The 25,750-nt window shown below is 44.9% G+C and overlaps 1 protein-coding gene across 1 annotated transcript; it reads left to right on the top strand.

The window, feature by feature from the left end:
* The first annotated feature begins 87 nt into the window (after positions 1-87).
* Chmp5 (charged multivesicular body protein 5) lies at positions 88-17,970 on the top strand. Its single transcript, XM_052718456.1, has 8 exons — positions 88-247; positions 1,014-1,118; positions 2,076-2,122; positions 4,078-4,171; positions 4,901-4,972; positions 13,067-13,175; positions 14,501-14,613; positions 17,522-17,970. The coding sequence occupies exons 1-8, from the start codon at positions 179-181 to the stop codon at positions 17,570-17,572; spliced, it is 660 nt and encodes a 219-aa protein (XP_052574416.1). The 5' UTR covers positions 88-178; the 3' UTR covers positions 17,573-17,970.
* The last annotated feature ends 7,780 nt before the right edge of the window (positions 17,971-25,750 follow it).

Genomic DNA, 25,750 nt, shown 5'->3' with positions numbered 1-25,750 from the left:
CCCAGAGCTCTGCGCTCCTTCTCCAGAAGGAGGAGCTGAAAACCCGGAAAAAGGATCGGGAAACGCCAGCGGACGTTCTGCGCTTGCGCATGGGGGGGCCGGAAACTGAAACCGGAGCGACTACGCTTCCGTTTCTGGTTTTTCTTCCAGTGTTTGGGTCTCTTCGCCGCCGGCCAAGATGAACCGATTCTTTGGAAAAGCGAAACCCAAGGCTCCGCCGCCAAACCTGACTGACTGCATTGGGACGGTGGGCATTTGACTTTGTATACCTAGACTCAACTCCGACCGACCCATCCCGAATTCCTACTCCACCCCATTCCTGGTTCGGGCCCATTAAACCTCAGTCTTATCCATCCCCACCCCTTTCATCCCTGTTTTCCAGGTCATTCCTGACTCCACAAACCAGAGACCCTCTTAACTTCATTACTACACCATCGCTACACTTAAAACCCTTTCTGATGCCCCCTACGCCCCATCCCTCCTTTCTCCATTGGTCCTCACATTCCAACCTGCCCTGTGTTGGTCTAGTCGGGTCTTTTACCAATCCTTTTTTCATTCCTCTTCCCTCGCCTACATCAAGGTTAACGTATCTGTACCCTTAGTCCTGGATCTGTGTAACACAAAATTCTGAACCTTGGCCCTTCCAAATTAAACCTGATTTCGGAAATGGCATTAGATATCTCTCCTTAGCCTGTGTCCACTGGCTCATTCCATACACTTTCATGTTGAGTCCCCCGGCTGACTTGGGAAATTTCAACCAACCCAGTGATTCCCAAATTGTTTTTCTCGAGGGAGAACTGCTATATCAGAATCTGGGAGATGGGAGAGAGTTTATGAAAGTCTTCCAATGATTCTGACTGTATTCCCCACCCTTAAGGAAACCACTGTTTTCCACTCTTTGTTTTGTCCTTCCTTTTGTTTTCATTTCTTCGTCTATATTCCTTGCTCTCCACCTGCCCCTTCCCGTGTAAACACTACAATAATTAGCACTACATTTGACATTTTCCTCCAAGGTGGATAGCAGAGCAGAATCCATTGACAAAAAGATTTCCCGGTTGGATGCTGAGCTAGTGAAATATAAGGATCAAATCAAGAAGATGAGAGAGGGTCCTGCCAAGGTAAGGTTGATGTCAACGGTCATAGGAAGTACTGTGTAGGGAGTGGTGGGAGGACACGGAAAAAACACACACAATCTGCTAAGGATAAAATACGATGGAGGATGTATTCTTCAGGGAGGAGAGAGTACAGCCAGGTACAAGGGGGAGGCTGGGTTTTAATGTGATAGATAGAAGGTGCTGATCACATGTCCTGAAGCATATAATGGGAATTGGCATGCTCTGCTGAAAAGGTCTCACTCTGGAGAGGAGGGCTTGGTTGTGCTCAGAATCTGAATGTTGTCAGGCTGGTCAGTCAGATGGAATACAATGGCAGGCTGGGAAAAAGTCCAGAATTAGTGTGGAAGACCAGTGTTCTAATACTATCACTACTTAGTAGACTATGGATACATAGCTATCTTGTTTTTCTCCCAACTCCATAATTTATTAACTGTGAACCAGTGCATCACTCAGCCTCAGTTTTCTCATGTTAAATGAAAATAACACGTGCATTGCAGTGTGGGGATTAAATAACAAGTCACCTTCGTGGCACTATGTCTAGAATATAGTAGTGTTTGATAAATCTGCATAAAGAGTGAACAGAGAGGAAGCAAAGGTCCATGTAGAGGCGCTCAGCTTCTAAAAGGGAAAGGTTGGTGGAGTTGTAAATTGTTTCTAACATGAGGGTGTGATAGATGTTGTGTTTAAATCGAAGGCAACTGGATATACACAGTGGGCACTGTTGGGGCTGGTGGTGGAAATAAGATGCATCAGGACACTGAGATGTGGGGTGCAAAGGGTGCTAAGGCTCACCAACTAGACTTTAAGTTATCTGTGCCTGGAGGGAAAGACTAGACCCAGGGTACCTCTGTGTCTACCATTTTGAAGAAGAAAGCAAGTTGGTGTACAAGTTGGAGCATATGGGAGACTTCTTTTGCCATATGTGTTCCCCTTTTTTATTAAGTCTGTTTTTCTCCTCAGAACATGGTCAAACAGAAAGCCCTGAGGGTTTTAAAGCAAAAGCGGATGTAAGTCATGCGCCATCTCCTTTCCAAGAACAGTTTAAGCCCAAAGCAAAAAGGTCGTCAGCCTTTCCAGCTTCCAGATCATTTTCTAAGTATCCTTGGTTTCATTGCAAATTTCCATAAACTTCCATTAGTTAATGGTACTAACTTAAGTTTAGGTAGCTGTGGGGTACTAGTGACTATTATTGTGGCTGGCCAGATCTATATAGCTTGATTTTCCTATTGTTTGTATAGTTTTTTTGGTAAAGTTAGGGGTGCTAAGTATTTGTTCTTTCTCACCAGAATAAGTGTAAAGGTCCACAATTTGTTTTCAATTACTATGTCCCAGTGTTTGTGCAAAAGCCAGTTAATATCTGGTGCTCACCCCTGTGAACTGCTCAGCCTGTGAGATCATCCATGGAATTGTAGAAGCTAGGCATAATCAGCTTATAGGAAACCCCGAAATTGCTGACAGCTTTGCTCCAATTTTAAAATGACTTTGTAACACATCAGATGCTCTCTTTCCTTTTTTTTTTTTTAATATATTAAATCACATTGGGAAAAAAACTAATAATGCCTACAATGGCCAAGATGTGTTGCAACTATTAGCCTTCTTAGTGGCAATTGATTTTAAAGTATTGTTTTTCTTACAGAAGAAATACAATTTGGCTTTGATGGCCTAGGCCTGTAATCCTAGCACTTGGGAGGTCGGGAAAGAAGAACCAGGAACCTATGAGCCTTGGTTACATAGAGGAATCAAGGCTAGCCTTGGCTACAGACGACCCTGTCTCAAATTAAGTAAATAAGTAAACTGAGCATGGTGGCACACGCCTGTAAACCTAGCATTTGGTGTGTGGAGGCAAGAATAACGGGTTCAAAGCTACTCTCGGCTAGTACATTCTAGACCATCCTGGACTATGTGAGTCCCTGCTTCAAAAAAATATAAATAATTGTTTTAAAAGAGGAATATAGATTTATTACAGAAACTTGGAAAATATATGAAGCAAGCAAAAGTAAAGAAAATTTATCTAGATTCTTAGGAAACTGAAATTATAATGTATCTTCTATCTAAGCTATTCTTTACTACTTAAAACTATACTTTTTTTTCCCCCTGTTTCTGTTTTTAGAGACAGGGTCTTACTATGTACCAAGACTGGCCTCCAGCTCAATCCCCTGACTTAGCCTCCCAAGTACTGGGATTATAACCATGTGCCGCCACGCCTAACTTAATGGAATCATCTGCCATTTGTCTGGATCATGAATTACCTGTTTTTCTTCTGCTAGTTAGATGGTTTCCGAATGTTGTGTAAAGATCGTGGTGACATAAGTATTATAATTTGATGACATAATATTATAATTTGATAGAAAACTTTAAAGAGTATCGGACATTTTGCGTATCAGTATTTCTAGCATCAGACATCTGACTTAAATAATAGCCTAATTATGAATATAGGGCGATTAAAGTGTTCTTTGAGTACACTTTGAGTCTACCTGAAAAACATTTAGCTATTTGTATGAAGAACCTTAAAAAATAGTCTTATCCTTTGCTCCAGGAGTTCCACTTCTTAGAATTCATCTTGGGAAATAATTAGAAAAATAAATAAAATATAGTAGGATATAGAGCAGGCCAGGAACAGTGATGCACACCTAGATTATCAGCATTTGGGGAGCTGAAACAGGAGGGCCACTACAAGTTTGAGGCTGGCCTGGACTATAAGACCTTTTTTCAAGAAATAGAAAAAAGAAGCAAATACTATGTTGTTAAGTGGCAATATTTAAAACTCAAATACACGCAAGGGAAAAAGATTTGGAGGGATTTTCTAAGAGTGGGTAATTTTTAAATGATTTTGGTTTTGGTTGGTCGATTGGTTGGTTGGTTGGTTGGTTTGAAAAACATTCTCTTATTTGGTGTTAAGACTACTTTCTTCTAAGGATTTCTGTCTGTCTCACATTTCTGATTCTCACTTGGCTCCAAAAAGGTATGAGCAGCAGCGAGACAACCTTGCCCAGCAGTCCTTTAACATGGAGCAGGCTAATTACACCATTCAGTCACTGAAGGACACCAAGACCACGGTATGCCCAAAGCACTTTTTCCCATTTTAATTTTTTTGTTTGTTTGGTTGGTTTTTCGAGACAGGGTTTCTGCCCTGGAACTCACTCTGTAGCCCAGGCTGGCCCCAAACTCAGAGATCCCCCTGCCTCTGCCTCCTGAGTGCTGGGATTAAAGGTGTGCGCCAGCACCACCTCTCAGCTCTTCTTGTTTTAAAATCTCCTACGCATTCCCATGGTTTAAAAGATGGTTTAGCAGACATGACTTTGTGTTTGGATGTTTTGCCTGCATGTTTATTTGAGTACCTTGTGTCACAAGAGAGCATCAGATCCCCTGGATCTGGAGTTACAGATGGTTATGAGCATGTGGATGCTGGACTCAAACCCAGGTCCTCCGCAAGAGCAACAAATGCTCGTCACCCCTGAGCATCTCTCCAGCACAAATATGACTTCTCAAGACAGTGTATTTTCAGGACTGGGAATGTAACACAGTGGTAGAATGGTTACCTAGCATGTGTGAGGACCTGGGTTCAAATCAAGACTGTATTTTCAGGGCTGGGAATGTAACACAGTGGTAGAATGGTTACCTAGCATGTGTGAGGACCTGGGTTCAAATCAAGACAGTGTATTTTCAGGGCTGGGAATGTAACACAATGGTAGAATGGTTACCTAGCATGTGTGAGGATCTGGGTTCAAATCCTCAGTACTTCAGAATAAAACAACTCTGTTGTGCTTTCTTGTACCCTTTTTTAGGTTGATGCCATGAAAGTGGGAGTAAAGGAAATGAAGAGGGCTTACAAGCACGTGAAAATCGACCAGATTGAGGTGAGCTGGCTGTCTGCTGGTTTTTACTGCAAGGTTGAGAATAAATGTGTGTGATGAGAAAGGCACGGAAAAGGGATGCAATCCTGGGCCTGCTGTTTACTAGTGTAGTGACTTCAGGAAAGGGAAGGATGCCAGAGGTCTCAGTTTCCTCATTGCTAATGCAAAGATCCCAGTACCACTTATTCAGGTGAAATAAGGAAGCTGTCTCCAAGTATTATCCAAAAAAAAAAAAAAAAAAAAGATCTTGCGACGAAGCCCAGGCTGGCTTTGAACCTGAGGCCTCTTGCCTTAGCCTTCTGAGTGCTAAGATTAGAGCATACACCACAGATGTTAAATGAGGATGTGTATGTAATTGGTTTACACAGTTTCTGGTGGAGTCAGTCCCCTATCTAGTAGTTCTAGTAATTTTCTTTACATTTTGGTAATCAATTATTAGCTGCTTGAAGTTAGCATTTCCTTTAGGGTCTGGGATTTGGTCAGGAAGGTAAGACCTGTGAGCCTGGCTGCTCAGTCAGTGTCAGGCGAGCATCCCACATGGCGGGCAGAGGTAGCGGGAGTGAGTCGTGGCCTGCTGAAGGAAAAAGGCTCCTTCCTACATCTACAGCACAGCTTTACCCTCTGATTAGAAGGAAGGAAGGGATTTGATTTTGTTCATTCAGTCTTTATCCCCATTGGCTTGAACAATACCTGGCCGTATTTGGGGCCCAGGGAATATCTACTAGTTAACGGCTGTAACATACTGTTCTAGTCAAGCAGTGTTTGTTGAGTGAGCGGTCGCTATGTCCCAGGCGTTTTTTCTGGCTTCACGAAGACATTCTCTGGTCATCTGAAACTTAGTGGAAATGAAGAGCATTGGTCCCCACCTTACTGTTTTCCATTGGCCCTTCTTACACGGCCCTTGACTACTTCCAGTCATTCACAAATCTCTGTGTACATGGCATTAGGCATTGTTACAGCTTTCAGGACATTCATTGAGAAAAATAATCTGTGTGTGCTCATTTGTATAATACCATTTACAGCTTACTATTCACTAAAATTTGAAAAGCAATTTTATTTTCAATGGTTAGGGCTCTCTGTAATGTTGTCTGATATTGTTTTGTAGCCCAGGCTAGCCTACTTCTTCTTCTTCTTCTTTTTTTTTCTGGCTGACTTTTGGATATTTATTGGTCTTTATACCAGAACATAAGCTTCACGAAGACAACTTTTTAATTTTTATTTTATTGTTTTTTTTTGTTTTGTTTTGTTTGTTTGTTTGGGGAGGGCATAGGGTTTCTCTGTGTATCCCCAGCTGTCCTGGAACTTATTCTGTAGACCAGGCTGGCCTTGAACTTAGGGATCTGCCTGTCTGCCTCATTGAGCGCTAGGATTAAAGGCGTACATTATCGTCCCTGACATAAAGAGAGATTTTTTTTTTTTTTAAATCATGTACAAAACAGTCATGGATACATGTTTGGAAGACAATCCAAAGTAGAGAAAGATGAGGGAGCATGTGGTCCCACGTGACCCACTCAGTAGGAGGCTGTAAATGTAGGTAGGGATGAGATGCTCTGTTCAGGATCTTGTCCCTGGTGGCCTTCACGAAGTGGCTCTTTGAGCTGGACCAGGTGTGGAGGAGAGATGTGGGATTCCCGGAGTAGGACTGGCAAGGTAAGGGTCACTGGTGGGCAGGACAGAGGCTGGAAAGGGAGGAGAGAAAGGAGAGCATGAAGCAGAGAGGCAGGGGCCTCCTCAGCCTGCAGGTGAGCCACTGTCCAGCTTCCACAGGGGACACTTCTGCCTCCACCCTAATACGGAGGAAAATATCCTGTCTGAGCTTCTCTTACTAGGAGACCCAGTTTGATGACTCCCTCCAAAAAATGTGGGGTAAGGGGGTCCCCCACTCACTCTCAGTGGCTATGTCTGCCAGGGGCCCTTAGCGGACTGGTCCTGGATCTGTTGCAACAAAGATTCGGTTCAAACTAGCTTAAGCTAAATGGGCAGGTTGCTGTCCTGGGGTGTCAGCCCACCTCATAAAGAGCGTCCAGGACTCCGAGACACTAGTCACGGGGTCATGTCTCTGCTGGTCTTTCCCTGCAATGGCTCTTGCAGGGTCCCCACACAAAGACACCTCCCAGAATGATGTGAGGGCAACCAGCAGTTAGCTCAAGACCCACAGGCCCGTCAGAAAGGGAGCCGTGCCTCCCCAGGAGCAGCAGCTGTTGTGAGATGCAAGCTTGAATCACGTGCTGATCTGTGAACCAGTCACACTGGTCATGTCCCCAGCCCTAAACCTGAGCCATCCACACCTAAGTAGGGATACTGAGTCCAGCCCTGCCTGGGGTATCAGGGCCAGCATGGAAAAGACAGAACCAGGTGAGAGGACAAGTGAGACTCCTCCACTCAAGTCACCTGTGCTAACGTGAGGTGAGCTACCAGGACAGAAGTCTCCTTAGTGATCTTATTCTCTCTGGAAGACAGGGCCACTGGGTGTGGCAGAGCTGTCCAGGCTTCTCCCCTGCCTGTCAGACATTCTGGTCCAACTTCCTACAGCCTCAAGAGAGACTTTGCCCATGCCATAGCCAGGGGAAGCAGACATAACCCCTAGAACAGCCTTCAGCTGGAGACTGCCAAGCTTGGTAATAGATAGGATGACCTGGAAATGGTGGTCCCCATCAGGTCATCTCCCAGGGTGGACCAGTGGCATGAATCTCCCTTTACCCCCAGTAGTAAATAGCCAGGTAATACGTCCTCCATTTTCTGTCCACCCTTCTCTTCCCACTCCCGACTCCTGTCTCAGGTCATTAGCAATGAACTATGCCCCCTTCTTAGGAATCCTCACCTCGGGCTTCCCTCTGGGGATGCCCAAACTGCAATATGGGAGGGGCCTGCAGCTGCTGTATGGATTCCTCAAAGGTGACTCATGTTGAGACACAGTGCAGCTATGTGAACAGGAGCCAAAACCATTCTAAACCTGAGGACAGCTGTTGAGGAAAAGTTGAGGAAACTCTTGGGGACCCGCATGGGAGGGTGGGAGGGTGGAGATGTGTTGCAGGGATAGCCTACTTCTTACTATGTTTGCTGGCCTTCTGCCTCAGCCTCCCAAATGCTTAGATTATGGACTTGTGCTACCTTGCCACCTCCCTTGTGGTTTCAGTGAGAGCCATTTAATATGAACATAAGAGAAGGCATGTTCATTCCGGCTTCTTTTCTTTTGGCTTTTTGTTGTTGTTTTGGGTTTTGTTTTATTTATTTATTTATTTGTTTTTTTCCTGATATAGGGTTCCTCAGTATGTAGCTCTGGCAGTCCTGGAACTCACTATGTAGACCAGGCTGGCCTTGAACTCACAGAGATCCAGCTGCCTCTGCCTCCTAAGTGCTGAGATTACAGGCATGCACCACCACCACCACCACCTGATGGGAGTGTGTGTGTGGGGGGGGTGTTTTGTTTTGTTTTTTATAATTTTGTCTGTAATTATGTATATGTGTATATGTCTGTGTATGGATTTTTGCATGTGCATGCAATCTCTCAGAGGGTGCTGGATCCCTTGGAGTGAAAGTTACAGTTACTGTGAGCTGCTCTGATATAGATGCTAAACTCAGTGCCTTGGGGAGCAGCACATGCTCTTGACCACGAGGCCATCTTTCCAGTTCAGGCTTTGCTTTGCTTTTGAGAATGGGTGTCATGCTATAGTCCAGGCTCTTCTATATCACCTAGGCTACCCTTGTACTTGTGGCTGTCCTCCTGCCTCAGCCTCTGGAGTGCTAGCATTACGTCTGTGTACCACCACCACATTCAATTTCATTCTGGCTTTTTGGATGTCTCCCCATCTCCTTCCTGTTATCCATCCCTGCCCCTAATGGACTACAGCACGACAGATCCCTTTAACATGTGTGTATCTTTTGATTAACCTATAAACTTTGAAATTTAAGCTATAAATTTTGAAATCTTTTTAAGTTTAATTTTTTAATTGTAAAACATTTTAATTGTTTTATAGCTCTAACTTTTACATTTTTGGTTTGTATGTATAGCTGTTTTCATCCTTTAAAAAAAAAGACTTCAGCTCAGTCATGGCGGTACACACCATTAGTCCTAGTACTTGGGAGGCAGAAGCAGGAGGATCTCTGTGAGTTTGAGGCCAGCCTGGTCTACACAGGGAGTTCCAGGACAGCCAGGGCTATATAGAGAGACTACCTCAAAAAACAAACAAAAGTTGTATTTTTATTTTTAAGTATATGTATGTGTGTGTCTGATTTTTGTGCACATGAGTGCAGTGCCCATGGAGACCCGATGAGAGCAGCAGATCCCGGGAGCTGGAGGTATAGATGGATGGTTGTGAGCTGCCTGTTGTGGCTTCTGGAAACTGAACTCAGGTCCTCAGCAAGAGCACTACTGTGCTCTTGTAACTACTGAGCCATCTCTGTCTCTCCCACCCACCCCAACTCCCTTTTCAAGTCTTTTTTCTTTCTCTTTCGGCGAACATTAGGCGTCTCTGCTTTCAGATGAGTGCTTCTGTCTGTGTTGCTTTTGTTTATGCAGTATTGAATTTAAAGGTGGATTAGGATACTTGGTGTGGTGACTTCCTTTTTTCTCTCTGTGTCTATCCTAGACTGTGTAAATAAAAACCCTGTTCATAGGCTCTGTAGTGGTTGCAGGCCTATAATCTCAGGACTAGGAAGTCAGAGGCAGAAGAATCATAAGTTCAAGGCCAGCCTAGGCCACAAAGCAAGACCCTGTTCACAAAAAAATAAATAAATAAATCTTACTCATCAGATTTTTTTTAAAGCATCCCTCCCCCTACCTTCTTTTTGGGACAGGGTCTTACTATGTAGGTGTGACTGGTCTAGAACTCATGACAATCTCCTGTCTCAGCCTCAAAGTACTGGGAACCCCATGCCTAGCTAAGGAAACTTCTTGATATGTAGCACCATAAACTTGGTTTGAATCCTTCTTCTGCGACTTTTTACTCCTTCTCAGTTACTGTTACCAGTGCTTCTCTGTAGCAGGATGGCTCATGGCCACTGTGGCAGTTTGACACTCAGGAATACAGAAAAGCATTTTACTTTGTATTCTCTCCACTTTCTTATGGAAAAACAAACAGACTGCCAGAAAGGAATTTACACATGACTTTGTTGCTCTGGAAATAGAAGTGTGGGGGGGGGGGTCCTCTGAAAACACCATGGCCAGCAGAGGCAAAAGGAAGTCCTGTTCAGCACACCTCAGCTGGTGCTGGTTCAAACTTTGAGAGTCTGACACTGGGTAGCTTATTTTAGGCATATTTAAGCACAACACAATTTGGAAAAGAGTTTCCGGGTGATAATTAACTCAGTCCTGTGTACACAACAAAGCTTAAGACATCAAAACTCTTGTGAAGTACAAGTGGTGTCTTTTGTATAGATAGGTTCTATAGTAACGGGAAGCAGCCTCAAGGCAAACAAGCTCATAGTAAGGGTCGGGGAGGATAGCTCTATATATTGACTGAGGTAAACAGGTCAAGATAAGGGTCTGAGGGAGCCGTGTGGCCTGGCCTGTGATAGTGCAGAGGGCCTGTTAACCACCTCTGCTCCCAGCCTTCTGAGCCGAAAACATGTTATCCATCTCCCTATGCAGAGACAGCCCTGCATGTTTAACACGCCTGGTTTCCCCAGTGCTTATCTGAGAGCACACGGACCTGCGTGCCTCCTACAGGAAACTGTGCTGAGTGAAACCTGCCGTGTCGTGAGCAGTGGCCTCATCCCCTCTGTGTATCAGAACATACTGATGTTTGGCCCACTTTTGTTTTCTTTTTTTGAACTTAGGGCCTGTACATGCCTCGCCTTTTTTTTTTTTTTTTTTTTTTTTCACTTTTTTTACAACAAGAACCATTTTCTTTCTTTCTTTCTTTTTTTTTTTTTTTCCTTTTTATTTTATTGGTGTTTTGCCTGTATGTAATGTATGTCCGTGTGAGGGTGTTGGATCCTGGAGTCATAGATAGTTGTGAGCTGCCAGGTAGGTGCTGGGAATTGAACCCGGGTCCTCTGGAAGAGCAGCCAGTGCTCTTAACTTCTGAGCCATCTCTTCAGCCCCTTTTTTCACTTTCTAAAATGTATTTAGTTTTTAGAGGGGGTCTCACTAAGTTACCCAGGCTGGCCTTAAGTACTAAGTGTTTTATATACATTATTACAATAAATCTTACAGTAGCCATATGAAATATGGTTCTTAATAATCCCATTAAAAAGATTTCCTTACTTTTATTTAATGCATTATGAGTGTTTTGTCTACTTGTTTGCATTTGCACTGTGTGCGTGCCTGGTACCTTTGCAGGCCAGAAAAGGCATCAGGTCCCCTGGAACTGGAGTTACAGACGGTGGTGAGCAGTCATGTGGATTCTGGGAATGGAACCCAGGTCCTCTGCAAGAGCAGCAAATGCTCTTAACTGATGAAGCATTTCTCCAGCTTTCCCCTCCTCTTTTCTTACAGACTTAAGTTCTGTATATGCATGTGTGTCTGAGGAGGGGTTTATGCATGTAAGTGCAGCTGTCCTTAGAGGCCAGAAGAGGGAATCAGGTCCCCTGGAGTTAAAGTTGTTGCTTCCCACATGGGTGCTGGGAACCAAACTCAGGTCCTTGGAAGAACAGTATCTGGTCTTAACCGTGTGCCATCTCTCTAGCCCAGTAATCCCAAATGAGGAAAATTGGGCTGAGGGTAGAGCTCGGTAGTAGAGCACTTGCCAACCGTGATCAAGACTCTGGGTTCCATCTCCAGGAGTGAGTGAGTGTGTGAGTGTGTGTGTGTGTGTGTGTGTTGGGGGGGGCTTGGAATCTTTTTTTTTTTTTTTTAAGATTTTTAAAATTTTTATTTTATGGCCAGGCAGTGGTAGCATATCCCTTTAATCCCAGCACTCGAGAGGCAGAGGCAGTTCTCAGAGGTGGATATCTGAGTTTGAGGCCAGCCTGGTCTACAGAGTGAGTTCCAGCCAGGGCTACACAGAGAAACCCTGTTGTTGTTCGAATCTTAGATGGTCTTTTAAAAAAAAAATCCAGAGCCAGATATCAGGGTGAAAGCCGAAAGATCAGAGAAGCAGAACAGCCATGTGTGAGGTCACACTGGGCCACATGAGAGTCTGTCTCAAAAAAAGAGACCTTCAGGAGTCCTTTGGAGCATCTGTGCCCGCTTGACTAAAGCCAGTTCCAGCTCCTGTCATGTAAGTAGAACCGAGTCACGGAGAACGAGTGCTCTAATCAGCATTTCCTAAGTTCTCATTTGGGCCTGGAGGTGGCTCAGCAGGTGAGTGCACCTGTCACCTGAGGACCTGAGGTCGGTCCTTGGGACCCACGTGGTGGAGGGACAGAAGCAACTCCCCCAGTGTCCTGACTTCCACTCGTGTGCTAACGGCACAGCTCCCATATAAATGCACATGTCCGTACAAAGACGCATGTGTGTGAGTAAATAAATGTAACTTTAAAATTCAATTTCAGTTCTCATTTCTAAGTGAAAACCTTGTCATGGGAGACCCATTTGGGGACCCTGACCTGCTGCAGAGATCTCTTGTTTACTTCTCAAGAGAACCTGCTTCCTTACACTTCCGAAAAAATGAGGATCAGCAGAAAGAGGAGTCTGGGGAAGGGTCCACAGGTGCCGAGTCAGGCTGAGAAGGTCTGAGAAAAGCCCCTCAGACAACCAAGAAGCAGGCCACTGAGAGGGGAGCAAGGCTTTCGGGCAGAAACAGAAAGAAGGGTAGAGGAAACTCAGGAGGGAGAAACCAAGGCCAAGGGGATTCAGAAATCTGGCCATAAGTAGTAGGCTGTACCAAGATGACGGTGCCCCTTTTCCATTCCTATTTAAACTTCTGGATTCCCTGCTAACATCTTTCGCCACCTATAGCTAGAATGAAATGTTATACTAGATCCTGCTGTACATTATAGTAAACCTTTGTTTAAAAACAAAACCGTAGGGTGGCTCATTGTCTAGTTTTCACTCAGCTGCTCCTGCCTTAGCTGTGAGTTTAAAGTAAACTGAGTCTGAAGTCCTGCTGTCCCACCTTTGTTGTATCCTGAATTCTGTGTCACCCTGAAGTAAACCAACTCATGTAACAGGCTAAAGAAAGAAGGAAAACCCTGTCATGTATGTTTCCCTAGGATTTACAAGACCAGCTGGAAGCTATGATGGAAGATGCGAGCGAAATCCAGGAAGCACTGGGTCGCAGCTACGGCACCCCGGAGTTAGATGAGGATGACCTGGAAGCAGGTAAGTGCTATGCAGTGTCCATTAACTTCAGTCTGTGAGGAGTGACTGCCTAGGACCTTTCCTCAAATGCTGGTTAAAATTCCTGTCGGGGTGCTGGACATGGTGGTGCACGCCTTTAACCCCAGCACCCCAGAGGCAGAGACAAGCAGATCTCTGTGAGTTCAAGGCCTGCTGTCTACATAGAGAGTTCCAGGACAGCCAGAACTATGTAGAGAGACCATGTCTCAAACAAACAAACAAACAAACAAAAACAAAAAACAGTTCCTATCAGGATGCCCTAGGAGTTGGTTTATGGCACAGTGTGCAGGCAGAGAGCCTGTGAGGCCGCTGCATCATCCACCTTCTGCTCTACAGCACCACTCGGGTGGGGAAACTGCACAGGAGAGGCTGGGCAAAGGCTCCCTGTGCTTAGTCAGTCTCTCTATAGAGTCTGCGTTGAGAAAACGAGTGGGTCCTGCATCCGTTCTTTTTAATTTTCTTACATTATTTATTTATTGAGGAGTACATGTAGGTGCCCTGGCCGTGCTTGTGGAGGTCTGAGGACAACCTGCAGGAGTCAGTTCTTCTACCATGGGGGTCCCAGGGATTAACTCAGGTCTTTAGCTTTGACAGCGGTTCCCTAACCCACTGACTGGTTTCCCCAACCTGATTCCTGTATTTATAAAACTCCTCCACCTTAATTGTAAGCACACACATGCTTGGGAAGATGTATGCATGCCGTTGACAGCACAGAGCAGGGGCTCTAACCTAACAGTGGAGGGAACACTCATGAGACCTGTAGGTCAGGCACCAAAACTACACAGAGAAACCCTGTCTCGGAAAACCAATCAATCAATGAGGTTTTTCTTTTTCTTGCTTTTTTTTACATTTGTGTTAGAAATATCTAGTTTGAATTAGCCAACTCACAAGGATAAACTTGTCATCAAGTCTGGGACCCTGTAAACCTATGGGGAGCTGATTGACTGCTTTGTTTTGCTTCTGCTTTTCATAAATGTTATATACTAGTTTCCTTGAAATTTTCTTATATAATGGTTATCTTTCATGTGACTAGAAATTAATCCCTTTCCTAGCGTGGGTGGATCTCTGAGTTCTGAGCCAGCCAGGATTAATAGTGAGACCCTGTGTCAAAAAAATAAAGATAAAATAGAAAATTAAAATAGAAGACATTTAAGTTAAAATAGAAAAAATAAAGATTAAGAAATAGAAATGAGTCCCTTTCCCCTTGCATTATATTTTTCTCGTTACAAATCATTCGGCTAACTTTTTGACATGAGTGGCCAGTTTTCTCTTCACATTTTTCTATAATGTAGCCTGTTGAATTTCAGAGTTGGATGCGCTGGGCGATGAGCTTCTGGCCGATGAAGATAGTTCCTACTTAGACGAAGCGGCATCTGCACCTGCGATTCCAGAAGGTGTTCCCACTGATACAAAAAACAAGGTATTGTTCTCCCTTAAGTTGTGTGCTTAGGTTACTGCCTGTAGTTTCAACAATCCTACAGATAACTGATGTGTTCACAGAGTGGGACTCTCTTTTTAAGATTTACTTATTTTCTGAGTTTTGCCTGCATGTATGTATGTATACTCTGTATTTCCATGCAGTGTAATACAGGTTTTATATCCACCAATCTGGAAATCTAAAATATAGTCTTAACAGCCCTGATCATTATTTTAAGAACTTTTTGCTTTTCCAGGTCCTGGGGACCTTTTACCTGCTGGGCAAGCACTCTTCCACTGGAACTATATCTTCTTTTGAGACAGGGTCTTATCAGGTTGTTCAGGCTGGCATTGAACTGTCAGGCCTCTGCCACTAGGCCAACTATTTTTATACAATGGCATTTTGTATAATATATGTAATCACCCTGTAAACTAGCACTAGGTGCTATTTACAGGTTTTACCATTTCCTAGGAAAGCATTGTTGATAGATGCATGAGCCTTGCTTAGTGGAAGTATTAGTTGTTTGGGGTGTGTGTGTGTGTGTGTGTGTGTGTGTGGTGCTAGGAATTTATCTTAGGGCCTCACACATGTTAGGTGAGTACATTATACTGAGTTATATTCCTGGTCTGTTTTTGTTTTGTTAAATTAATTTAGAGAGGGTCTCAGGTGTCCTTTACTCCTGAACTGAAGCAATCTTTTGGCCTTAGCCTCTCAAGTAGCACTTGTCTATTTACCTTTTGAGTGGTCATATTAAAGAGAGTCCCACTCCTGAGGTGGCAAGGTGGCTCAGTAGTTAAGTACTTGCTGCTCTTGCAGAGGACCTGGGTTCAATTCCCAGAACCCACATATTGGTTCACAACCATCTGTAACTCCAGTTCCAAGGTATCCAGTGCCCTCTTCTGACTTTTACAGACAGAAGACATGCACATTGTGCACAGATATACATCCAGGCAAGATTCATACACATAAAATACATAAATATTGAGAGAGAGGAGAAAGGAGAAAGAGTCCCATTCCAGACACACTAGTTAATTATTTATTGGCTTATTTAGACTGTGAAGTATAAAACTAAGTATAAAACTTAGTAAGTAAGGCTGGGAATGTAGCTCAGTTGATAGAGTCCTTACCTAGCATGCACAAAGCCCTGGATATGATGTCCAGATCTCATAGACCAGGTGTGCAGCCACACATCTGTCACTCCAGTACTGGGGGATAGAGGAGGAGGGTTAGAAGTTCAAGGCTGACCTTTGCACAGAGTGAGTTGGAAGCCAACCTCAGATACAGGAAGACCCTGTTTTGGGGTGGGATGGAAACCTTAATATTAGAAAGACCCTACCTAGTTAACAAAGGAAGAGAATCAGGATTTCTGACACTGTGACAGATCACTTAGCTGTCTTGAGTTTTTCTATTCTTTGCATATGTGAAGTATCTCACATGATTGTTGTTTAGTACAATCTAGGTCTTGTATGTAACGGGCTTAAAACTCTAGCTTATAATCGTCATCATAAACAGAGTCCTTTACTGCTTATAAAATTTTACTCCCTCTTAGTTGCTACCGTAATGTGTTATTTGCGGTGGATATTTATAGCCCTGGTTTTACCGATCTTCCCATAAACATACAGTACAGTTGACCTAGTGTTTGAGTGGGGTCCAGTCCTAAATCTGCCTCCATTCACTATAATTCTGAGTAAATTCGGAATTCATGTCTTCTCCCTTGTCTTGGTTAGGGTTAATTGCACTGATGAAACACCATGACCAAAAGCAAGCTGGGGAGGAAAGCCTTATACTTCCACACTGTAGCCCATCACTGAAGGAAGTCAGGGCAAGACTCTTAGCAGGGCGGGAACCTGGAGGGAAGAGCTGACACACAGGGCTGCTTACTGGCTTGCACTCCATTGCTTGCTCAGCCTGCTTTCTTATGGCACCCAGGACCACCAGCCCAGGGATGGCGCCGCCCCCAATGGACTGGCCCCTCCCACATCAATCACTAGTTAAGAAAATGCCCAACGTGCTGGCCTACAGCCTGGTCTTATGGAGGGAGGCATTTTCTCAGTTGAGGCTCTTTGGGTGACTATAGCTTATGTCAAGTTGACGGACTAGCCAGCACAGCTCTGAACATTAATTACTTCCCCTCGCTATAAAATGTGAGGAGCAACGGGTGGGGGCAGATAGTTTTGTAGGCCTTCATATAAGGTCTCTGTGAATGTGCTTCTCCTTGTACCCTGCCTCCTTCCTTAAGCTCAGAGTACCTCTCTGGCTTCTTAAAGCCCCAGGTGCGCAAGTTGCTTTAAATAATTATGTAACTATCTACTGTTTAGTAATTATGCTGAAGCTATTTTTGTGAACACTAGTGTAACTCGCCTTTTCAGTTTCCTAGTAACGAGTCCCTGAAGCATCTGTGTTGTTTTAGCACGGGGCTTCACACTTACTAGGCAAGTATTCCTCCACGTGCTGTGTCCCCAGCTCTTTCCGTTTTGAGGACACGGATACTGTGAGGAGGAAACCCTTACCTGACACTGGCTGATGAGTAGCAAAGCATAATGGGAAGTGACTGTCCCCCTGAGACACTCCCCTTCAAGGGTTTGCCAGTCTATGAAAGATATTGGCCCACTGGAAAGATGAGAGTGAAAATAATGTATTTGGAAGCAAGGACCCCTTGACATCTTCCCCTGGCCTTCGCAGCTACCTCCTGTTTCTGGGTTTCTGCTTCTCGGTCCTTTACCTGCAGAGGACCGCCCCCTTTAACCCTTTTCAGTTCTGTGCCTGATTCAGGAAGAGGCTCATTGTCCGCTTCTGAGTGGGATTTTAGTTCTGATTGATTCAACACTTGACCGTGACTTCTGATTACTAAATGTAATCATCATTTTTACCAACTCGAAGAGCAGCACTGACTCTCAGTTTCTTCTCACAGGATGGAGTGCTGGTGGATGAATTCGGACTGCCGCAGATTCCAGCTTCCTAGACTTGCAGGATTCCAGCACGTGATGTAAAAATTAAAAAAAAATCAATCCATATTCTGGGACTAGGAAATATTTCCCAATTTGCCAAACAGATTTAGGTTTCTTTCCTTTCTTTGAAGGAAAAGCTAATTACACTGCTCTTGGATTTTAATTTTTTTCCGTTAAGAAATTCATTGCTTGGGGGAAGCTGTCTTTTACTAAAATTTGATTCTTTTTTTTCTCTTAGGAAAGATTAACTGAAAAGTCCCTTTGACTTTGTATGACTTGTTTTCATTCATTAACAATAATTAAAAATAAAACCAAGGAGATGAGCCTGTACATTCTACAGTAGTATAAGTGCAGTCTCAGTGTGACTTGATACACTGATAAGATAAAGATTATTAAAGAGATTGAGACTGTTGATAGTATGCTTCCAAACCGTTGTCTCTTGTGGTGTTATAGGTGGGTTTAAATGACGGCTTTTTTTGATAGGTTTTGCTGTGTCATGTGAACAAGTCATTGCTGTCTAATGTTGGAATGAACTGTCACTACTGTATCATGAGTTGCTATTTTGATCCCATGGTTCCCTCAGTATTATAGCCTGACTTGTAATGAATAATGGATATTTCTTGATATTTAATGTATAGGACATTTATTTATACTCAATAAATATTTTTCAAAAGGATATAATTGTAATATCACTTCAGCCTAAAACCTCCACTACAGAAACCAAACTTAACCAGCAGCATTGACATAGAGAGGAAAAGGTAGTGAGCGGTCTTAGCGCGGGTTTGGGTGTATCATTTCTTAGCTACTGTTTCTTATTAGTACAGTTGCTAGTCCTAAGTACTCGGTTAACTTTGATGTGCTATTCTCCCATGAGGCACTAACAGTGAAAAAGAACCCAGAACTTCCTCCTTTTCTTGTGAACTACCTACACTACCGATACATACAGTAAGTCCACACCGATACATACAGTAAGTCCACCTGCTGCCTGATTTCAGGGTCTTTATTATTTTGAAAAGTTTCTGTGTATGGGTGTTAGCCTGCATGTGTGTCTGTGCACCATTTGTGTGCGGTGCCTCACAGAGTCACAGATAGGTGTGAGCTGCCGTGTGGGTGCTGGGAATTGAACCCGGGTTCTCTGCAAGAGCAGCCAGTGCTCGGAACACTGAGCCATCTCTCCAGCTCCTGGCTTCAGGGTCTTTATTATAGCTCTATGTGGTGGTTAACCTTGTCAGCCTGATGGGATCTAGACTCACATAAGAGACAGGCCTCTGTGTATGCCTGTGAGAGATTATCTGGATTAGGTTCATTGAAGTGGAAAGGCCCACCCCGTTGGTGGCATGATTCTATGGGTGGGGTGCTGGGGTGAGAAAAAGGAGAAAAGGAGCTGATCCCAAGGGTTCACCACTCTGTGCTTCCTGAATCCTGATGCAATGTGAGCAGCTGCCTCAAGCTTCTGCCCCCGTGACTGCCCCACCATGATGGACTGTACCCTCCAACTGTGAGCTAGAATAAACCCTCGTTTTTGAAGTGGGTTGTCAAGTAGCTTGTCACAGCAACCAGACAAGGAGCTAATACATCTTCCTTCTTCCCATTGAGCTTTGAATCCGTCCACTCCCTCTCCCTCCTGGCTTGGCAGCTCCTGTTGTCATGGACACCAGCTTTCCATGTTTCTGCAGATGAAACCAATAAACATTAAACATAGTGAATCCTGCTTGTTTCAAGCTCTGTAACAGCCAGGGACTATCAAACAATAAGGGAGGCCCTTCAAACACTCACTAACTGTCTAGTTACAAGTGATAGGGCATACCTGGAAACCCTCTCCCATGCCCACAGATCTTTCTCAGAAAGTCGTCCATGAGCAAATGTACAATGCATATCATAATTTCCTTCAAGCCTTTCTTGATTTTCCTGCCTTGTCTGAATTTTTCTACTTATCTGGTTACTTAGTCTCTTCCATGGACTCTTCTTTCTCATTCAGCCCCTGAAATGTTTCTTCTATTGTTTTTAATTTTTATTTATTTATTTATTTACTTCTTTATGGTTTTTGGAGACAGGGTTTCTCTGTGTAGTTTTGGTGCCTGTTCTGGATCTCGCTCTGTAGACCAGGCTGGCTTCAAACTCACAGAGATCCGCCTGCCTCCGCCTCCCGAGTGCTGGGATTAAAGGTGTGCACCACCATCTCCCGGCTTAAACAATGTATGCTCTTGAGTAATCTTATGCCTATGAGTTTCAGGGATCGCTTACATGCTAATGACTCAGAATAATTGTCAGTAGCTTTACCCTTTTCTTCTCATTTTCAATTCTTGGTGTTCCCCTTTTAATGTTTATGATGGTTAGCTCTCATTTTCAATTTGACACAATCTAGAATCCCAAGGGAAGAGAATCTAAATCAGGAATTGCCTCCATTGGGCTGGTCTGTGGGCAGGCCTGTTGACTTTGTCTTGAGTTAATTGATAAGAGAAAACCCAGGCCTCTTTGGGTAATACCATTCCTAGGCAGGGATCCTGAAATGTGGAGAGACTGATCAGGGCACAGCCAAGCATGTATGTGTGCACTCAGGATTCTCTCTGCTCCTGACTGTGGATAGGGTACAGCTACTGCTGGAAGTTCCTGCCATGACCTCCCCACAAAGATGGACCTGGAATTGAGCCCAAATAAACCTCTCTCTCCCCTAAGTTGTCTTTGGTCATCGGCTCACATGCGTGGCACAGCTAACTAAGCCTACAGATGCATGTGTGAGGTGACCTATAAAAGCAGGCTCTCCCCATCCCGGCTCTCTCTCCCTCTCCGCCACCCTACCCACCTCCATCCTTCCCCTTCTCTAGTAAAAACTCTTATAGTGGGTTCCATTGTATCTCGTGTTTTCTTGTGCCCGGTAAATAACACCAACAAATAACAGCCATTACCTGGGATTATCTCAGCAGACATTCTTTCTTCCTTTCATTTTCTCCCTTTTTTAATGGGGTTTTGCTCTGTTAGCAAGTTGGTCATCCACTATTATTTCTTGTGACTGGTTGTCTTAGCACGTTTTCTGAAGGTACAACAAAATACCACCGACTGGGTAGATTAGAAGCAACATGTTTGTTTGACTCATAGTTCTGGAAACTAGGAAGTCCAAGTCCGAGGGGTTGTATTTGGTGAGGGACCTTCTGGCTACATCATAACATGGAGGAAAACCTCACATGGAGAAATGATAAGAGAGACAGTTTGAAAACAAGTAAAACCCCCACCGCTCTAGTCACAACCAGTCCACTCCTACACTGATGGCCTTAATCCATTCTTGAGAGCGGAGCCCCTGTGGCCTGACCACCTCTTGAAAGGTCCCGCCTTTTAGTACTGTTGCAATGGCAAATTAAATGTCAACACTGAGTTGGAGGGGTTTAAATTTTTTATTTAATAACTTCTTTAATAAACATTCCATCTTTAGCCTTAGTGTCAATACTTTTGTTGTTTAGTAAAATGCAAATTCATGGCCTTGCAGTAGTCTAATCCGAGGCTTCTCAGTGGATTCTCAGCGACGTTGCCACCCAGGAAGCAGTGACAGAGTACAGAGCACACTCGTCCCTAAAGCTCCTGCATGACTCACATGGTTTTGTCAAGTAGGATTTCTGGAACAGCATATGAAGGAGTCAGTACTTTGCCTCATCTGGAATGGTATTGTCCGCTTCATTTTAATTTTCACCACGAGTTGGATAGGGTGCTCTTCCTAGAAGAAACTGTTCCCTCTGGAGACATGTTCTTCTATTAGTTCCAGTTGGAGTCTCATGCAAAAGAGCCCAGGCTGTGGCCGTGGGGTAAGCCTGGTCTGCAAAGCCTTGCAGCCTCACAGTGTCTGTCTGCAGAGGACAAAGAGCGCTTTTAAAAGTGGGCTCCGCTGCTTGGAGATGTATTTCTCTTCCGTGTATTGATCTTGATTTATTCTCGTTTCCGAAGTAACCTTTGTGGTACTATTTCATTTCTTTTAGAAAGGGGAATTGCTTGAATGAACAGGAAGTTGTCTTTTATCAAAGCGTGGCTGCAAGCTTTCTGGCTCTCCCTTAAATAGCTTTCTCCTCACCAGCCCACGGTAGCCATACTGCACTCACCTCCAAGGTCTTGTAATTTTTAATTTTTGATGGGTCACATTTGGCTGTCCACATACACCATGTTAGTCCACCAAGTGGCAGTCCTTCTACCTAAGTCTTCACTGTTGGCTGTGCCACAGTATTCGTTTCTCCTGACCTCTGACTGTCCCTCTACAGCCCCCTGAAATCCCCTCTCTCTACCCCTGGAGTGTTAGTGTTCGTCAGGATTCCAGGTTTTATCCACCATACTTTGCTCGATTGTTAGTGAAACCTCAGCCCCCCTCGTGCCTCCACTGCTGACCTCCAGACCTCCACTGCAGACCTCCACTGCTGACCCCCACTGCTGACCTCCAGACCTCCACTGCTGACCTCCACTGCAGACCCCCACTGCTGACCTCCACTGCTGACCTCCAGACCTCCACTGCAGACCTCCACTGCAGACCCCCACTGCTGACCTCCACTGCTGACCTCCACTGCTGACCTCCACTGCAGACCTCCACTGCTGACCTCCAGACCCCCACTGCTGACCTCCACTGCTGACCTCCACTACAGACCTCCACTGCTGACCTCCAGACCCCGACTGCTGACCTCCACTGCTGACCTCCACTGCAGACCTCCACTGCAGACCTCCAGACCTCCACTGCTGACCTCTACTGCTGACCTCCACTGCTGACCTCCACTGCTGACCCCCACTGCTGATCTCCACTGCTGACCTCCACTGCTGACCTCCAGACCCCCACTGCTGACCTCCACTGCTGACCTCCAGACCCCCACTGCTGATCTCCACTGCTGACCTCCACTGCTGACCTCCAGACCTCCACTGCTGATCTCCACTGCTGACCTCCAGACCCCCACTGCTGATCTCCACTGCTGACCTCCACTGCTGACCTCCAGACCCCCACTGCTGATCTCCACTGCTGACCTCCACTGCTGACCTCCAGACCTCCACTGCTGACCTCCAGACCCCCACTGCTGACCCCCACTGCTGACCTCCACTGCTGACCTCCACTGCTGACCTCCACTGCTGACCTCCAGACCCCCACTGCTGACCCCCACTGCTGACCTCCACTGCTGACCTCCACTGCTGACCTCCACTGCTGATCTCCACTGCTGACCTCCAGACCCCCACTGCTGATCTCCACTGCTGACCTCCACTGCTGACCTCCAGACCTCCACTGCTGACCTTCAAATCCATGCTTCTAGCTCTAGTCTTCCTGAGTTTCCGAATCCTACTTGTTTTGTTTTTAAACTTCCTTGAGAATTTTAGGTATGAGTACACCGTATTCATGATTCGCACCCCCATCTCCCTGCTTCAGCTCCTCCCATATCCCCCACTCTCTTGAACTCGTGGCCTCTTCTATAATGATCACCTGCATAAATATGTATAACCTACTAAGTCCATTAGTGTTGCTCACATGCACGTGTGTAGGGCTGAACACTTGAGCTTGGATAGCCTGTCGGGGACTCATCCTTGGTGACAAATGTTTCTCCCTTCCTCAGCAGCCATTGGCTGTCTACTGATCCTCATCTAGTGGGGGAGCCTTGTAAAATTTCCTCCATTCACAGTGGTATGTCAACTGGAGCTGTCATTTATGCAGGTCTTGTTTAGGCAACCATATTAAAATTTCATAAATGCAACATCTCTGTCCTATCTAGAAGACACTAAATTACAGCAAGCATCCACCTGGTCCTCTCTTAAAATCTTGATGTTCCCTCTACCGAAATGATCCCATAGGTATAGAGATTGTGTTATAGATGTACCCCACTGGGACCGGGCACCCCATGGTCACTTATTCTTTACATTTTAACCAGCTGTGGATCTCTAGTAGTTTCTGACAACTCCAAATGTCCAGCTCTTTGCCAGACAGTTATTTGGCTGTTCCAGACTCACACAAGCACCTCACAGTCACATGGCAAAGACAGCCCATCACTTTCTCTAGACCCAAATCTCTGCTGTTTTCCCTCCCAACTAGTGAAATCGTTATCCTATCATCCAGACAGAATGCTCTAGAGTTGTCTTCAATGCCTACGTCTTGCTTCATCCTACATAGCCAACCATTAAGCCTTGGTTTTAAAAAATCACATTATCTATTATGGGGGCACATGTGCCACTGTGTGTGCATGTGAGGCACACAGGACAACCTGCAGGAGTCAATTCTCTCCCCCCACCATGGAGGTCCTGGGGATTGAACTCTGGCCCTCAGGCTTGGTAGGAGATACCTTTATCCCCTAAGTTATTCCACTGACTCCAATCCTTGCTTTTAACTCCTAAGTGTTTCTCAAGTTCCCTTCTCAGTTTTCACTGGCCTAGATATATCTCATATAAGCTTTTGGAATGAATGACCTGCTCCCTTTTATCCTTTTATGCACGATTTTACTTCCTTGAATTCATCATGTACAAATAATCTTTCGGAAACGTGTGTGTGTGAGTGTGTGTGTGTGTGTGTGTGTGTGTGTGTGTGTGTATGACTTAAAATCACTAACAGCTCCTTGACATCACAACTGCCTGTAACTCAAGCTCCAGGGGATCCAATGCCACCTTCTGGCCTCCAAGAACACCTAGACAGAATGTGGTGTACATTCATACATACACACACTCAGACAGGCACACTGAAACACACACACACACACACACACACACACACCTTTAATCCCAGCACCTGGGAGGCAGAAGCAGGCGGATCTCTGTGAGTTTGAGACCAGCCTGGTCTACAAAGTGAGTTCCAGGACAGCCAGGGCTGTGACACAGAGAAACCCTATCTTGAAAAGAAAGAAACAAACAAAAAAAGGAAACAAACAAACTGGCTTAAGGTTACCCTGACACATTCTACTGTAGAAGAAAGAGGTTATAGGAACTTTGATAGTTGCAGAATGGAAGAAGTCATAAGTCAATGCTTTGGTCAAGTACAATGGTGGGGATATCAGGTAGGTGGGTAGCCATCACAGTATCAGGGTGACCCATCTCCTTCCTTTTGGACACCAGGGCCATCTACTTGGTCTTGATGGAGTTTTAGGGACCCACCTCTCCTTGTTCCGCTATAATAGGGGGACAGCTTTACCAACCTCACCAAACCCCACCACTTAGTTGTATCTTTAGAAATTCTCACCTTACCCATCCATCCCCTTGCTGAGAAGGCACCTCTTAGCCAAAGTGGGAGCCTCTATTTCCTTCTCTCCCCCAATCCACTTGACCCCAGGCTTGCCAACCCTTCCCCTCCTCCAAATCATGTGATCAGACACACCGTCTCCCTTGCCAGCCTCCCGGGTGCATCCCTAATTATGGGACACCCTAAACCCTTCTCTAGCCAAACATAATCCTCCTCTAATCATCCAACTACAAAACCCTTTCACTCCCATCCAGGGCAAAACCGGATGTCACCAGCCCACCTGGTCCTGGTTGTTGGGAAAGTTTTGCTGTCTGTCTATATGTGCAGGTGGGTCTGTGTTTTCTGGTGTGTCTGTAAGTCTTGTGGCAAACAGGAAACCAGAGATGGAAATGGTTCAGGCTCAACTGAATGTATGAATGATGGTGACCACCACATGTTTTGTTTCTGACTGGTCTCCTTTGAGTCTGCAAGCTTTCTGTATTCTGTGTTGACTGGTTTTGTTTCTGCTTTCTCTCCTCTGCCAGCTGCCAGCCATCACTGCTAGTGCTGCTTGTTTTGATGGCCAGGGCTCAGAATTTGTCTCCGAGCCTTCTAGTCACTGGATTCAGTTTAACAGGGATTCAAACGTCTTTTGAGTGTGTATAATATTAAAGTTGTTCCCCTTTATTGGAAAGCTGGCTCTGAGGTTTGGTTATGGCTCCTCCTCTAGACCCAAGCATGTTTGTTTAAAGGTTTCCTCCAAAATCTTTGTCCTGTGTCAGGCTGGCCACCTGACTGTGACAGAGAAAGAAGAGCAAAACAGAACCAAAGGCTCTCCAGGAACTTGCTCTCAGTAATAACTGCTCGTGTCTGTGGTAAATGGTTAGATGGAGGATGTGGAAGTTTAAGAAAGTTCTGAGGGGCCAAGAAAGTGTTTCAAGGTCCGTAAACCAAAGTTCTGAAGGCATAAGAAAGTGAATTAAGGTAACGAAACACATGTTTCACATTTCTTTCCTCTAATGCTACTTTATATTAAGATTTC

This window comes from Peromyscus californicus, unplaced genomic scaffold, assembly GCF_007827085.1.
Source record: "Peromyscus californicus insignis strain IS unplaced genomic scaffold, ASM782708v3 Scaffold_5__1_contigs__length_169319896, whole genome shotgun sequence".
In the NCBI taxonomy this organism is placed as follows: Eukaryota; Metazoa; Chordata; class Mammalia; order Rodentia; family Cricetidae; genus Peromyscus; species Peromyscus californicus.
Note: the sequence above shows the minus strand (reverse complement) of the source record. Positions and strands in the feature narration are given on the sequence as shown.